The sequence below is a fragment of the Oncorhynchus masou genome, chromosome 25 (genome assembly GCF_036934945.1).
Source record: "Oncorhynchus masou masou isolate Uvic2021 chromosome 25, UVic_Omas_1.1, whole genome shotgun sequence".
Taxonomy (NCBI): Eukaryota; Metazoa; Chordata; class Actinopteri; order Salmoniformes; family Salmonidae; genus Oncorhynchus; species Oncorhynchus masou.
Window position 1 is genome coordinate 16,061,825 of NC_088236.1, and position 16,525 is coordinate 16,078,349.

A 16,525-nucleotide genomic window follows, 5' to 3' on the forward strand; every position below is an offset into this window, starting at 1 on the left:
CAGTGAAACGTTTCTAGATTTTGTCATAAAAGCAGCCAAGTACACATATGAGGAACTGTTCTAATTGTATTATCCAGTTACATTCACTAAATATCAATTTGGCTCCAAGAGCAGTGACTTCCAGCAGGGAGAATGTGACCTGTGGACTCAAGACAGACAAACAAACATACACAGATACACAGCTAAATACAGTTTGATCTAGCCTGGGAACAGATCAAGTTTGATCTAGCCTGGGAACAGATCAAGTTTGATCTAAAAGAAAGGTGCAAAGTTTGCACAGACTGCATTTTTAAAAAACTAATTCCACAATGGCATCCTCTAAAGGACTTACCTTTTGGTAATTTAGCAGAGCGATTTACAGGAGCAATTCAAATGCCATGTCATTCTACAAACAAAAGATCTATATTATAGCCTAGAAGTTGACAATCACTGGAAATGAATTGTGAATAATCATGCAGCAGTCCATATGATTCAGCAAAATGACATTACGTCTATTTGGTACTAGATGTATTTCTCCTCCCTTCTATGCAAAAAGTAAAAGTACAGATAGGCCTATTGCTTATAATCTTCCAGAATTATGCAATTGTTCACATTTCCTTCATAACACTTTTTCACAGAAACTATACGGTGTATGTGACAATAAAACTAAAACAAATACGAAAAATAATCGCTGCCTGTTTGAACAATCCCCGCCCAGTCTAATAAACACTTCCTCCACACGATCGTGACAAAGCCGAAGTGAAAGCAGCGGAGATCATTTCACATGTTGACGATTACAACTATTCTTGAAGTAATGTCTACCTCAGATAACTTGCCAGAAGCCGAACATTCCGGGTTGTTGAAGTTTCTCTCTGCTGCGTTCTACGCCGTCAGTTCATTCTTGATCATTGTTGTTAACAAAACGATTCTCACAAACTACAGGTAAGATCGTTTCGTCACTGCAGTACTTACTGTGCAGAGATCACTCGCTAGAAATCCTTTGCAAGTGGTGCTTTCAAGACAACTGGGAACTCGAAAACAATCAAGGGAAAATCATCTTTAGGTCGGGAAGGTCGGAACTCCAGAAAGAGGCCCGAGTTCCCGACTTGTCATTTCGAGTTGGATGACCGTTCAAATCTTTTTTTTCCCTCGTTCCCAGTGGTCTTGAACGCATGTAGTGGGAACTCGGATATTTCTCAGATATTTCCGAGTTCCCATGGGTTTTTAACGCGACATGAGCACAGCAGCTGGAGCAGTGGTTGGGTATACGCCGTATATCCACTTTTTCTGTGGCTATTGCCTATACTCCACGTCTTAATCCTCACCATGCGTATCAAAGTAGTGTAGTGGAGGTATACACCGTATCAATTAATAAGGTTGAAGGAACAGATCAGAATCTTTAGCTTAAATTGTTGATAAACTATTATTTCTTAACATTTTAATTGTGCCAATGTGCACACATCGGTAGGCCTACGAGCAAATGTTCCAAAATGCAATTGTCTGGAAAACACCGTTCTAAATGCGTACCTTACATACCAGCGCTTTCGTGGACAAAGATGGAAATATCCCTTAGAAATTTAGAAAGAGGGGTGATCTAAAGAAACAACAGCTATCATGGGTTGGTATTAGGCCCTAATCTATAGATTTCACATGACTGGGAATACAGATATGCATCTGTTGGTCACAGATACCTTTAAAAAAAAAGCTAGTGTCGTGGATCAGAAAATTAGAACGTTTCTAATTTGACCATTAGCCTCATGCAGCAAAACATTGATCGGGCTGTTGATTACACATCCTCTTCACTTGTAGTTGATCAGGCTGTTGATTACACATCCTCTTCACATGGAGTTGATCAGGCTGTTGATTACACATCTCCTTCACATGGAGTTGATCAGGCTGTTGATTGCGCATCTTCTTCACATAGAGTTGATCAGGCTGTTGATTGCACATCTTCTTCACATGGAGTTGATCAGGCTGTTGATTGCACATCCTCTTCACATGGAGTTGATCAGGCTGTTGATTGCACATCCTCTTCACATGGAGTTGATCAGGCTGTTGATTACACATCCTCTTCACATGGAGTTGATCAGGCTGTTGATTGCACATCCTCTTCACATGGAGTTGATCAGGATGTTGATTACACATCCTCTTCACATGGAGTTGATCAGGCTGTTGATTGCACATCTCCTTCACATATAGTTGATCAGGCTGTTGATTGCACATCTCCTTCACATGGAGTTGATCAGGCTGTTGATTGATTGCACGTCTCCTTCACATGGAGTTGATCAGGCTGTTGATTGATTGCACGTCTCCTTCACATAGAGTTGATCAGGCTGTTGATGGTGGCCTGTGGAATGTTGTCCCACTCCTATTTAATAGCTGTGCGAATTTGCTAGATATTGGCGGGAACTGGAACACACTGTCGTACACGTCGATCCAGAGCATCCCAGACGTTCTCAATGGGTGACATGTCTCGTGAGTATGCAGGCCATGCAAGAACTGGGACATTTTTAGCTTCCAGGAATTGTGTTCAGATCCTTGCGACATGGGGCAGTGCATTATCATGCTGAAACATGAGGTGATGGCAGCGGATGAATGGCACAACAATGGGCCTCAGGATCTCATCACAATATCTCTGTGTATTCAAATTGCCATAGATAAAATTCATTTTGTCTGTTGCTTATGCCTGCCCATACCATAACCCTGTCGCCACCATGGGGCACTGTATTCACAACGTTGACATCAGCAAACCGCTCACCCACACTACGTTTACCATCTGCCTGGCACAGTTGAAACCAGGATTCATCCGTGAAGAGCACACTTCTCCAGCGTGCCAGTGGCTATCGAAGGTGAGCATTTACCCACTGAAGTTGGTTACAATGCCGAACTACAGTCAGGGCAATAGCCTGGTGAGAACAACAAGCATACAGCTTCCCTGAGACGGGCACATCGCGCACCGCTCCCGAGCATACTACTTGCCAATGTCCAGTCTCTTGACAACAAGGTTGATGAAATCCGAGCAAGGGTAGCATTCCAGAGGGACTTCAGAGACTGCAACTTTCTTTTCTTCACGGAAACATGGCTCACTCGAGACACGCTATTGGAGTCGGTACAGCCAGCTGGTTTCTTCCGGCATTGCGCCGACAGAAACAAGCATCTTTCTGGTAAGAAGAGGGGCGGGGGGGTATGCCTTATGATTAATAAGATGTGGTGTTATCATAACAACATACAGGAACTCAAGTCCTTCTGTTCACCTGACCTAGAATTCCTCACAATCAAATGTCGAGCGCATTATCTACCAAGAGAATTCTCTTCGATTATAATCACAGCCGCATATATTCCCCCCCCCCCCAAGCAGATATATCGATGGCCCTGAACAAACTTTATTTGACTATGTAAACTGGAAACCACATATCCTGAGGCTGCATTAATTGTAGCTAGGATTTTAACAAGGCTAATCTGAAAACAAGACTCCCTAAATTCTATCAGCATATCGATTGTGCTACCAGGGCTGGTAAAACCCTGGAACATTGTTATTCTAACTTCCGCGATGCATATAAGGCCCTCCCCCGCACCCTTTCGGAAAAGCTGACCACGACTCCATTTTGTTGCTCCCAGCCTATAGACACAGACTTAAACAGGAAGCTCCTGCGCTCCGGTCTCTTCAACGCTGGTCCGACCAATCTGATTCCACGCTTCAAGACTGCTTCAATCACGTGGATTGGGATATGTTCCGCATTGCGTCAAACAACAACATTGACGAATACGCTGATTTGGTGAGCGAGTTTATTAGCAAGTGCATTGGTGATGTCGTACCCACAGCAACTATTAAAACATTCCCAAACCAGAAGCTGTGGATTGATGGCAGGATTCGCGCGGAACTGAAAGCGCGAACCACTGCTTTTAACCAGGGCAAGGTGACCGGAAACAGAGTGGTCTGCTGATGTGATCTAAGGATTGTTGTGGACTTAGAACATCCAATTTTGTTCTTTTTCTATTAAAAAAGTGTGACCGATTGAAAAGAATGGGGGAAATTTGAAACTTGTGAATTTCTGTCTCAGTTGAGTCTCCATTTATCTGTTTCAATAATATGCCAACTATTAGCCTACCAAGACCAATATGGAAGCAAAGTTATTTGATCTTTTTAGGTTATTAAGAGTGTATGTCACAATTTGTCATATCATTTTTCTTCACATAGGGTGCCGTTCCTCCGCAGGGTTGGCCGTTTGGAATATTTGAGCAAAATTAGAGTATACCTACTTCCCCAGGCAACACTGAACTTGAAGCTCCAACAGGCAGACAGTTGTTATGGGGTTGTTACAGTTTATTAAAAGGTCTTCTTTATTGACCAATAACATCTCTTTTCTCTCTCTTAGATTTCCCTCGTACATGTTTCTAGGAATTGGACAGGTAATATACCTCAATTCAGGATTCTTGAAGTTGCACAACAGATATACCCTCAGATTACCTTCATATCATCATAACCAACAAACCAAATTGTTGATGTAAAAAATATCTGATTCAATGTCAGTAACGCAAAATTGCCATCTTCTCATAAATATCGAACCCCCTCTTGATTTCCCCCTTTTTCCAGATGGCCACTACAATCATCATTCTCTATGCTGCTAAAATGAACCAAACAGTTCACTTTCCAGACTTTGACAGAAGCATTTTGATCAAAGTAAGTGTTTTTATGAAGTGAAGTAAGCTTGTTATATTCTTGTTTCAAGCCTACGCCTGTCTGTCACAGATGCATACAACAAAAGGTGAACCACCATAAGTCTCAAAAAGAGTCTGATGTTCCAAGATGTATTTTTGCAGTTTGCCATCAATTTAACATCTTGAATTCATTAATTAAATTAATTATTACTATACAGATCTTCCCTCTACCTCTGCTGTATGTTGGAAACCACATAACAGGACTGGCGGGTACAAAGAAGTTAAGGTACAATGGAGTCTAAATTCATGAGTGAAACTTAATGCATTAGTTTCAGATATCATCTCAATTACAGTATGTACAACTTAAACACCAACCTCTACTCATATGGACTTAGACCAGTGTTGCCAAGCACTCTGACAAATGCATTTATAAAAAAGCAGACAAATGTGATTGATCAATTTAATCTTTTACAGTTTACCCATGTTCACAGTCTTAAGGAAGTTCACCATATTGATGACAATGATCATGGAAGCAAGGATATTGAAGTTTGTGGTCATTTTTTCACATCTGTATATTTTATTGTCATCAACTGCTAATTTACAGTTCAGCCTTATAGTATTAACATGTGAATTTCAATATCCTCTCCAGAAAAAAAATCCCTAGTTGTCTGATCTACAGTGTTTTGGCCATCGTTTTTGGAGCATTGGTGGCTGCAAGGTTAGTTGCAACTCAAATGTTCACACTGTTAACAAATGAGCTACTCTTCTCTGCTTGATATTACTTCTGAAAACATCAAAGATACTTTGAAGGAAGTTACCATTATGAATAAAATGTTCCCTTTATTTTCTCCTATAGCTCTGACTTGGCCTTTGATGCCGAGGGCTACACATTCATTCTGCTTAATGATGTCTTCACTGCTGCCAGTGGTGTGTACACCAAGAAGAAACTGGGAACTGAGGTAGGACACATTCTTGCCACACTATAATAATAAGAGATAACGCATTGATTTGAGCACGTAAACTTGTTTTATTTTATTTTTTCTAATAAAATCCCAGAATGGTTTTGGATACTTTGAAAATACCAAGCACCTGATAGTAGATTCTCTTTGCAGGTAGATACTTCCAGTTTTCAGATGAAGATATTCTTTAACAGACACAGGAGACTGCATACATATTTCTAAGGCAGCTTGGATGAATCCAGGCATCATGTATGTTTACATTCCAGCCATGTGAGGAGATGAGGTATTGCTGACCTGAGCTCTATTGGTTGCATTGTGTAGGGTCTGAATTTGCATGATAATGACCTAATTGTGGCCAGGTTAAGTGATGTTGATTACCAGCGTGCATCCTAACAAATTAAAGTAAACAGTGCAGTATGCCTAACATGGTTGATCATTTTGCCTTTAAGCTCCAGCAACACTCTCCTCTTATAGTTGAGAAGTTGAATAGCTCACTGTTTTGTGTAATACTGACTCACGTAAATTGTATTTTCTATTTTTTTAAAGGGTCTTGGAAAATATGGGATCTTATTTTACAATGCATTCATCATTTTCATTCCAACTCTTTTGGCTAGTGCTTTCACTGGGGATTTACACCAGGTAAATGCATTTCCCTTTTTCTCAGGATATATGTTGATTTTAGGCACAGATCTAGGATTAGCTAATCCCTGTCTGTTTGACCTTGCCTGTGTGTGTGGTTTTGTGTTGACAGGCCATTACATATGAACACTGGTTGAACACCCCCTTTGTTTCTTGCTTCCTTATGTCCTGCATCATGGGGTGAGTGTACACATTACTGAAAGAGAAACTGGCAGCATATCCCTTTCTCTATGGCTGTTAAGAGGCATTGTTCCACCTAAACTAGGCAGTTTAGTATGTTGATGTTCAACATTGTAAGAGCAATGAAGTGTAGACTGAATGAGGCTATACTTCCTTACCAACCGGGGGCAGAGCAGAACACTGAGACACGCCCCACCTTAGCCTTGGCGTGGTCCCATTGGGCTCCATTGTTGCCGACAACTTCCTCTAACAATTCTCAGGACATATCAAAACATTAAATAGACCCCCAGTAGAGGGTGGTGATGGCCTTATTAATAAGAAGATATTGTGCTTCTCTGTTTCAGGTTTGTGCTGATGTATTCAATAGTGCTGTGTAGCCACTACAACTCAGCACTCACCACCACAGTGGTGGGAGCAATTAAGGTAAGAAGAACAACTGGACCAGTAACATGTGGGTCAATATGTTTGTTCCTAACATTTAGGGTTATATTGATACAGCTGGGTCAGTGAGCACAAAAGGGGAAAAACGTGTTTTCAAATGCAACCCTGATGCGAATGCCTGTGGGGAATCTTATTCTGATCATTTCCATCTCATGAGTCCACATACCCATGAATATCATGTCAAGTTAACTATATAGTGTATCAATTGTTTTCCTCAGAATGTTGCTGTGGCCTACATCGGTATGTTTTTAGGTGGAGATTACCTCTTTTCATGGACAAACTTCCTGGGCTTGAATATTTGGTAAGAATGGATGACTTTTGTTTACACATTAGCAATAGAAACCTGTTGCTATACCATTCTATTCTGTTTTTGCCAATGTCCAACTCTGTACAGTGCCTTGCGAAAGTATTCGGCCCCCTTGAACTTTGCGACCTTTTGCCACATTTCAGGCTTCAAACAAAGATATAAAACTGTATTTTTTTTGTGAAGAATGAACAACAAGTGGGACACAATCATGAAGTGGAACGACATTTATTGGATATTTCAAACTTTTTTTAACAAATCAAAAACTGAAATTGGGCGTGCAAAATTATTCAGCCCCCTTAATAAGTTAATACTTTGTAGCGCCACCTTTTGCTGCGATTACAGCTGTAAGTCGCTTGGGGTATGTCTCTATCAGTTTTGCACATCGAGAGACTGAATTTTTTCCCATTTCTCCTTGCAAAACAGCTCGAGCTCAGTGAGGTTGGATGGAGAGCATTTGTGAACAGCAGTTTTCAGTTCTTTCCACAGATTCTCGATTGGATTCAGGTCTGGACTTTGACTTGGCCATTCTAACACCTGGATATGTTTATTTTTGAACCATTCCATTGTAGATTTTGATTTATGTTTTGGATCATTGTCTTGTTGGAAGACAAATCTCCGTCCCAATCTCAGGTCTTTTGCAGACTCCATCAGGTTCTTCCAGAATGGTCCTGTATTTGGCTCCATCCATCTTCCCATCAATTTTAACCATCTTCCCTGTCCCTGCTGAAGAAAAGCAGGCCCAAACCATGATGCTGCCACCACCATGTTTGACAGTGGGGATGGTGTGTTCAGGGTGATGATCTGTGTTGCTCTTACGCCAAACATAACGTTTTGCATTGTTGCCAAAAAGTTCAATTTTGGTTTAATCTGACCAGAGCACCTTCTTCCACATGTTTGGTGTGTCTCCCAGGTGGCTTGTGGCAAACTTTAAACAACACTTTTTTTATGGATATTTTTAAGAAATGGCTTTCTTCTTGCTACTCTTCCATAAAGGCCAGATTTGTGCAATATACAACTGATTGTTGTCCTATGGACAGAGTCTCCCACCTCAGCTGTAGATCTCTGCAGTTCATCCAGAGTGATCATGGGCCTCTTGGCTGCATCTCTGATCAGTCTTCTCCTTGTTTGAGCTGAAAGTTTAGAGGGACGGCCAGGTCTTGGTAGATTTGCAGTGGTCTGATACTCCTTCCATTTCAATATTATCGCTTGCACAGTGCTCCTTGGGATGTTTAAAGCTTGGGAAATCTTTTTGTATCCAAATCCGTCTTTAAACTTCTTCACAACAGTATCTCGGACCTGCCTGATGTGTTCCTTGTTCTTCATGATGCTCTCTGCGCTTTTAACAGACCTCTGAGACTATCACAGTGCAGGTGCATTTATACGGAGACTTGATTACACACAGGTGGATTGTATTTATCATCATTAGTCATTTAGGTCAACATTGGATCATTCAGAGATCCTCACTGAACTTCTGGAGAGAGTTTGCTGCACTGAAAGTAAAGGGGCTGAATAATTTTGCACGCCCAATTTTTCAGTTTTTGATTTGATAAAACAGTTTGAAATATCCAATAAATGTCGTTCCACTTCATGATTGTGTCCCACTTGTTGTTGATTCTTCACAAAAAAATACAGTTTTATATCTTTGTTTGAAGCCTGAAATGTGGCAAAAGGTCGCAAAGTTCAAGGGGGCCGACTACTTTCGCAAGGCACTGTAGTTCTCTCTTCTCGTCAGTATATCAGGGGGACTTGTGTATTCCTACCTGACGTTCCACAGCAGCAGCAAACCATCCCAATGCAATGGAAGCAGAATCCAGAAAAAACAGGATCACCTGAAGATTCCCATTATGGAAGATTCCACAGACAGACTCCTTGTAAAATAAGTTACCTTTATTTAACCTTTTATTTTATCAGGGTCCCATTGAGACCAAGGCCTCTTTTTCAAGGGAGCTCTGCGTGAACACAATTTGTAAGTGAATACAACTGGTCATGATGCCATAGTTTATTTTCTGTACTGTAAGCACAACCCTTTTGTAACTGCTCCATATTGTAGCAGACGTTCTTACATGATGTTTTAATGTACCTTTATGAAAAATGATGATCAATGTTTGTGTTGCAAGTTGAAACCTGTAATTTTAATTGTGTTGACAAGTGGTGTTATACTATACATACATACTAGTACATGTGTAAATGGCAATGGCCACTAGTGGTTACTAAGCAACCCGTGAAACCAATGTGTGTACTGAGAGATATACTGTAGTGTATTGAGCTGTATGTTCAAGGACAACTGAACTGCAGTGTAGTGATGATGAAGCTCTTACCAACCATTAGCATAGCAATAAACTAGAAGGAATGAACCTGTCTCCTGGATCATGATCATTGATGGTGTTTATTTAAGACCAACAAGTACCAACAGTGTGGACTGCCTATAAAGAGAAACTGTTTTAAACATCAACAATGTCATCTCTACAAAGCAAGTCAGAACATTTCATATCAAGGCCTAAAACGCACAATGCTATGGTCTGTTAACATGGTGGGAGGGAGAATGAATTTCATAATAATTTAAACATCAACTTCAAAGCTCTTGTACTGTAGATTGTGTGCATGAGATTTGTTTTCTCTTTTTCAAACAAACAAGTTGTAGAATATATTAACTGCCAAAACTTAACTTTTTAACCAAATAATCAACAAAGTGTTCAAAATACATCAAGATATATACACTACACTTGGGTTGTTTTGATTATTAACTAAGTTCCAGTTTAACCTGTGTTCTATCAAAAAAATGTATTGGACATGTCATCCCACTGGACACAGACGTCAATTTAACATCTAAACTCGGCAAAAAAATAAATGTCCTCTTTTCAGGACCCCGTCTTTCAAAGAGAATTTGTAAAGATCCAAATAACTTCACAGATCTTCTTGTAAAGGGTTTAAACACTGTTTCACATGCTTGTTCAACGAACCATAAACAATTAATGAACATGCACCTGTGGAACGGTCATTAAGACACTAACAGCTTAAGGTCAGTTATGAAAACTTAGGACACTAAAGAAGCCTTCCAACTGACCCTGAAAAACACCAAAGGACTGATGCCCAGGGTCCCTGCTCATCTGCGTGAACGTGCCTTAGGCATGCTGCAAGGAGGCATGAGGACTACAGATGTGGCCAGGGCAATACATTTCAATGTCTGTACTGAGAGGCCTAAGACAGCACTACAGGGAGACAGGCTGGACAGATGATCGTCCTCGCAGCGGCAGACCACGTGTCAAACACCTGCACAGGATCAGTCCATCCGAACATCACACCTGCGGGACAGGTACAGGATGGCAACAACTGCCCAAGTTACACCAGGAACGCACAATCCCTCCATCAGTGCTCAGACTGTCCGCAATAGACAGAGAGGCTGGACTGAGGGCTTGTAGGCCTGTTGTAAGGTAGGTCCTCACCTGACATTACCGGCAACAATGTCACACATGAGCACAAACCCATTGTCGCTGGACCAGACAGGACTGTCAAAAAGTGCTCTTCACTGACAAGTCACAGTTTTGTCTCACCAGGGATAATGGTCGGATTTGCGTTTATCGTCGAAGGAATAAGCTTTTCACCGAGGCCTGTACTCTGGAGCAAGATCGATTTGGAGGTGGAGGGTCCGTCATGGTCTGGGGCGGTGTGTCACAGCATCATCGGACTGAGCTTGTTGTCATTGCAGGCAATCTTAATACTGTACATTACAGGGAAGACATCCTCCTCCCTCGTGTGGTACCCTTCCTGCCGACTCATCCTGACATGACCCTCCAGCATGTCAATGCCACCAGCCATACTGCTCGTTCTGTGCATTTCCTGCAAGAAGGGAATATCAGTGTTCTGCCATGGCCAGCGAAAAGCCCGGATCTCAATTCCATTGACTATGTCTGAGACCTGTTGGATCAGACAATGAGGGCTAGGGCCATTCCCCCCCAGAAATGTCCTGGAACTTGCAGGTGCCTTGGTGGAAGAGTGGGGTAACATCTCACAGCAAGAACTGGCAAATATGGTGCAGTCCATGAGGAGGAGATGCACTGCAGTACCTAATGCATCTGGTGGCCACACCAGATACTGACTGATACTTTTGATTTTGACCCCTCAGGGACACATTATTCCATTTCTGTTAGTCACATGTCTGTGGAACTTGTTCCGTTTGCTCATTTGTTGAATCTTGTTATGTTCATAGAAATATTTGCACATGTTAAGTTTGCTGAAAATAAACGCACTTGACAGTAAGAGGACATTTTTTGTTGTTGCCAAGTTTAGTTTTGATTTATATTCGATTGAGTTGTCAAGAAACGTAATATCAACAAACATTTGAACCATGTCGTTTAGGTTAAAAGCTGGGTGAAATAGACAAATATTCCCTAAAGTCCTTTACATTCATGACTTTTTCCAAATCTAATCAGTTTTGCACATTGATTCAATGTCATAACATCGTGTTTTTTTTATGCCTTGGAAACAACGTTGATTCAACCAGTATGTGCCCAGTGGGATACAACACTTAATCACATATGGCCAACAAAGCATCTGGGTGTTGCAGGAAGCACAAACCTAATGAAAACAACCAAAACATATATATAAAAACAATTGGCAATTTACACAATGTTAAGAGATGTAGTGTTGCTAACAAATAATAAAACATTGCCAACGCCAAGCATTCATTACACCCTCCTTTATGTAGGAAAATGTCCCATTTCTCTAGACTGGTCTAATAGGTGGAAACATGTCCCATTTCTCTAGACTGGTCTAATAGGTGGAAACATGTTACATTGCAAGCTTAATCCATAAATGCAAAACGTAGTAGCAGATACTGTAGATACACGTGCTGCTGCAAAGGGGAGTACAATTCTTACGGCTAGAAGTTGACGTCGATAGATAGTAAATCATTTTAGGGAGGCGATGATCAATATATTCTTCAATGGAACTATATGTCAGTACTCGGAGACAGCTTGTGATAGCAGATCGTTAACAAAAAAACATGATGAAATAAATACCTATGAAATGTTGATTATAGAGAAGACTTGTACATACACCACCAATGGGGCTACAAGTCCGTATCTCCAATCAGCCAGCATCTTTTAATATAAAAGGTGGCAACACTAATAACTTTAAATACTCCTCTTCCGTATGTCTGGCCATGTAATTTGGTTAGAGTGGAGAAGGCCAACGCCAGGCCTGCACAGCCATAGCATGGGCAGGCTTTTGTTCCAGCCCAGCTCTAACACACCTGACCCAACTAACTGTGGTCTAAATCCCTGTGATAAGATGATCATCTAGATCAGGTTTGTTAAGGGCTGATATGGAGCTGCGGCTGCTGACTCTGCGGCTCTCCAGGACAAGAGTTGTCCCTCCAGGGTTATAGCTACAGTTCTGGGTGTTGTACATTTAATAGGTGAAGGGGTTGGAGCTTGAATTTTTGTGAAAGCTTGTAGCTAGCCACTACTGTAGATTAGGCTTGCAATGGGTTGCATCTCAATAGTCTCTACAGTCACTTCCTCCCCTCATCTACTCTCCTTCACCTGCACTGATCTGAAAGAACTAGACAGGTGGAAGCGAAATCCCCTGATAGGCTTCCACCACATTTGCTTTTTCACCTATCGTGTCACAGTCCAGATCAGAGAATCAGAAGAGGAATCCAATTTCCAGTATTTAGATACACCTAAACTGTCCTATGACTGACCGCACCCTGTATCACTCCATCCATCTGAGCTAAATCTACATAGACTTCCATTATATAAACATACTCACACAATATACTTTATCGTCAAAAGTAAAAGACAACAAATAACTCGTTACCACCAAAGTGCAAACAAAACAAACTAAACATTAAAAGGTCATCTCCTCCAGTCTTTAGAAGGCAGAGGAAAGTGAAACGTTCTTCATATATTGACATCTACAACACAGGAGACTGGTGAGGGGAGGCTCATAATAATGGCTGGAATGTAGAGAATGGAATGTTCCATTTATTGCATTCCAGCCATTATTATGAGCCCGTCCTCCCCAACTAAGGTGCCACCAGCCACCTGTGATCTACAATCTTAGCAGCCTAATAAGGATACAATTGGAAGCTGGATAAGGTGCTTTTAGCTTGTGCCTGCCCCACACTGCACATGGAGAAGAACCCCAGATACTGATCTAAGTTCCGCTTAGAATTTCCCCCCATTAATGGTTAAGTATTTGGGGAGGGTAAGCTTATCCTAGATGTTTCCCTACAGACAACTTTTACCCAGAACACATTGTGCAGGGAGGCAGAAGGGGAGTGACTGGGGAGGGTTTCAACACTGGGATATGGGTAGGGTTTCAGGCAGACAGGTTGTTAGCCAGCTCAATGAGCGCCAGGGCACCATGGAGACGCTCCCGTTGCTCTTGAAGACTCCGTTTGGCAGCCCCACCCCCGTTGCACTTCTCTTCCTCCATTGGCTCCTCCTCTTCCTCCTCATCTGATTGGAGAAACTCCCGGGGGTCCTGCTGCTCCTGGTCCTCCACCCCGCCTTTGCCCTGGGGTTTCCCCTTGGTGGGCACAGGGGCACGCTGCTCACGGGTGTGCCAGTACCTGCCACAACACAGAGAGTCAAAGGGGGATAAGGTGAGAATTGTGGTGTGCAGAATAAGGTGAGATCCCTCAATTGCTTCACTTGTTTTACTATCCATCTGATCTGCCTGTCCACCTCCCCCCGGAGCCACTCACTTTGCCAGCCACTCTGCCACAGCCTTGTTGTCTACAGACTGGGCCTTGTTTGGTCCGTCCTTGGGGTCTTCTCTCTTCAAACGGGCATATGGGTGCTTTGGGCAGTGCCGGTTAGCGTGGGTAAAGCGACTCCCGCAGGCTTGGGCGAGAACAATGATATCAGAGTTAGTGTCATTCCTTTCTATATGGTGGATTCTGCACCCCTCCTATGAGAAAGGTCTAAAGGTACCACCTATATTTGGTAGGCCGTCATTGTAAAGCAGGCCGTTATTGTAAATAACAATTGGTTCTTAACTGACTTGCCTAGTTAAATAAAGGTTCAATAAATAAATAAAGGGCCTTAAGGTATAATCTCAAAAGTGAAGGTCTAGTTGTGTGCTCACCTTTCTCAGAGCAGACAAAGGGCTTCTCTCCGGTGTGAAGGCGCTGGTGAGTCTTTAGCTGGCCACTCTGGACAAAAGCCTTGCCACAGTCAGGATAGTCACACGGGTAAGGCCTCTCCCCTGGGAGAGAACACAGGGAGAGTTATTTGTTTGTAATTGTTCTATTTTTCTAGCAGATGCCTATAAAAGTGAGCAGTGTGTTGGTGTTGTAACACAGGGAACCACATAGTGTCCTGGTAGTTTGGGTGTCAGGGCCATCTGTGCTCTGCTTTCACCTGTGTGTTCTCTTGTGGGCCCGTAGAGTCTTTTCTCACCTGTGTGTGTTCTCTTGTGGGCCTGTAGGGACTTCTCTCTAGGAAACACACGGTTGCAGATGTTACAGCGGATGCGGCTGGAGGAACTCTCCCCCTCGTTAATCAACTCACGGACAGTGTCAGCACGCGGGCGGCCACGCCGAATAGCGTCCTCTTTACTGTCCTGAAAACCAAGTGGAAACAAAGTTACCTACAGTTATATTAATGAATGCAGCTTTATTTACTTTCTGAATAGTGAATGTAGGTAGGCTTACAACTGCTTAGAAAGCAGCATTATTCCATATCAACCTTTAAATAAATTGTACGGCCTATCATTATGCAAAACTAAAGTTAATGTCAAAAGTTAAGTAAAACTTACTAATGCATGGTGACATGTGACTGTTCAATTCTTGTCCAGTCCAATTTCAAATAATTGCTACATTATATTTTGTTCAATTAATGGTGCCGCAAGGTGCATGTATTAATTTATTCTAAACACATCCGGAAACATTTTTGGCGGGCGACGCTACGTCACGTATGACAGCTGCCTGGGGTTTAAAATCCATCATGTCACACAGTGAGCGCGGGCGTTTTTTTAAATACACTTTTCAGAGTTTCCGCTTCACTCAAAACACGTTATTTTTGTTGCAAGCACTCAAAGATACGGACTCTTAAAAAAAACTTGGACAGCTATTCAGATTGCCACTAGATTGCATCATTCAATGATGTAGTGTAAAGTTAACTTTTAGCTGGCCAGTGACCTAGGAATCCTCTGAATGTAACATGATCACTAAGATTCTAAAGTTGAAGCAATGTAACCGATAATCTCATTATTCATTGCAAGACTATTTAACACAAATAATTGAGAGTTACATGCAAATAAATCCTAATGTTTCAGTTATTACGGCGTCATATACGACACATAATTCATGCAAGGTCTAAAGAAGCCTACCGGATAGGATTTAAACTTCAACACAACACAATACTATTTAGGCTAAACATGAAAAACAACCTGAAACTTATCCTACCTTCATCTGGTCAGGGGAGGCACCCATGTCCGCCTCGCTGGCAGTGTTGGTCCCGGTAGGGGAGGCAGCCCCGTTTACGGAGCCCGGGCTCAGGCTCACATTATGGGCGTTCTCCCCCCACTTCCACGGGTACACCATGAAGTCGCTGAATCCAGGGCTGGTCGCTATCAGAGATTCGTTCTTCCTGGGCTTGATCGGGGTGGTTTTGATCACAGACACCAGGACCCTCTTTGGAGAGTCGTTGCAAAAAATAACTTGAGGATGCTTGTTCTCGGCCATCGTTGAGATGAAAGACGAATGTGTCAAAAGCTGATCAAATCTCAAATTGTATCACAATGCTCAGGAATCACTTGTCATCTAAAGAAAAAGCTTTGCTATAAAGTAAGCTAACTTTAGCAAAAAGTTGGGTTCGGCAGCTATAAGACCGAAAGTGTCCCACAAAATTCAGCTATTCAATCAGGAGTGAAAATAGGATTCATTTCCAAAGACGTAGAAAACCGTGCCACAATTCCTTATAAAAAATATGCCACAAAAATTAATGAATTTACAAAAATTGTGTTCACACTGTCAATGTGGATACAATGTGTGCTCCTATTTTTGCAAGTATTTCCCGCGTTGCAAATCGCGCCTGGGCGGTTCATAAATCCTTTTACCACATGTATGGGAAATAACCTATTATAAGAGCCAAAGCATGAGGTAAACCCGAACGAGCGCAACACAGTAACCAATGGTCATCATCGGAACATTCAAAGTACGCTGATTGGTTGGTACTTTTTATCCAATGAGTTTTAAACGTTGTTGAGCGCGCCTTTCCGGACTGACAGCAGATTGAACCAATGTAGATAACGCAAATGAATCCGCTACGTATATTAGACGAAACAACCAATGGTACTAAAGGGCGGTCAATTTGACAGGAGACTGGGATTGGACCACTGTCGATCAAAA

At 42.0% G+C, this 16,525-nt stretch overlaps 2 protein-coding genes across 2 annotated transcripts; one reads left to right on the forward strand and one right to left on the reverse strand.

The window, feature by feature from the left end:
* The first annotated feature begins 720 nt into the window (after positions 1–720).
* On the forward strand, positions 721–9,141 carry LOC135513825 (nucleotide sugar transporter SLC35D2-like). The gene is made up of 12 exons (XM_064936772.1): positions 721–921; positions 4,356–4,389; positions 4,574–4,660; positions 4,857–4,924; positions 5,113–5,184; positions 5,288–5,356; positions 5,495–5,597; positions 6,144–6,236; positions 6,349–6,416; positions 6,761–6,839; positions 7,076–7,158; positions 8,897–9,141. The coding sequence occupies exons 1-12, from the start codon at positions 764–766 to the stop codon at positions 9,042–9,044; spliced, it is 1,062 nt and encodes a 353-aa protein (XP_064792844.1). The 5' UTR covers positions 721–763; the 3' UTR covers positions 9,045–9,141.
* Positions 9,142–9,350: 209 nt separating this feature from the next.
* znf367 (zinc finger protein 367) lies at positions 9,351–16,217 on the reverse strand. The gene is made up of 5 exons (XM_064936773.1): positions 15,581–16,217; positions 14,574–14,736; positions 14,260–14,379; positions 13,877–14,015; positions 9,351–13,741 (listed from the first exon to the last, which is right to left on the reverse strand). Exons 1-5 carry the CDS (start codon positions 15,857–15,859, stop codon positions 13,489–13,491), a joined length of 954 nt encoding a protein of 317 aa, XP_064792845.1. The 5' UTR covers positions 15,860–16,217; the 3' UTR covers positions 9,351–13,488.
* Between the last annotated feature and the right edge of the window lie 308 nt (positions 16,218–16,525).

Excerpts from the sequence above, each read along its gene's own strand:
- LOC135513825 (XM_064936772.1), top strand. The coding sequence starts at position 764 with ATGTTGACGATTACAACTATTCTTGAAGTAATGTCTACCTCAGATAAC. Across the intron at positions 5,185-5,287 it reads ATGGAAGCAAGGATATTGAA|AAAAAAAATCCCTAGTTGTC; the intron begins GTTTGTGGTCAT and ends TATCCTCTCCAG. Across the intron at positions 7,159-8,896 it reads TTCCTGGGCTTGAATATTTG|TATATCAGGGGGACTTGTGT; the intron begins GTAAGAATGGAT and ends TCTTCTCGTCAG.
- znf367 (XM_064936773.1), bottom strand. The coding sequence starts at position 15,859 with ATGGCCGAGAACAAGCATCCTCAAGTTATTTTTTGCAACGACTCTCCA. Across the intron at positions 14,016-14,259 it reads CTTTGTCTGCTCTGAGAAAG|CCTGCGGGAGTCGCTTTACC; the intron begins GTGAGCACACAA and ends TTCTCGCCCAAG. Across the intron at positions 13,742-13,876 it reads GTGGCAGAGTGGCTGGCAAA|GTACTGGCACACCCGTGAGC; the intron begins GTGAGTGGCTCC and ends GTGTTGTGGCAG.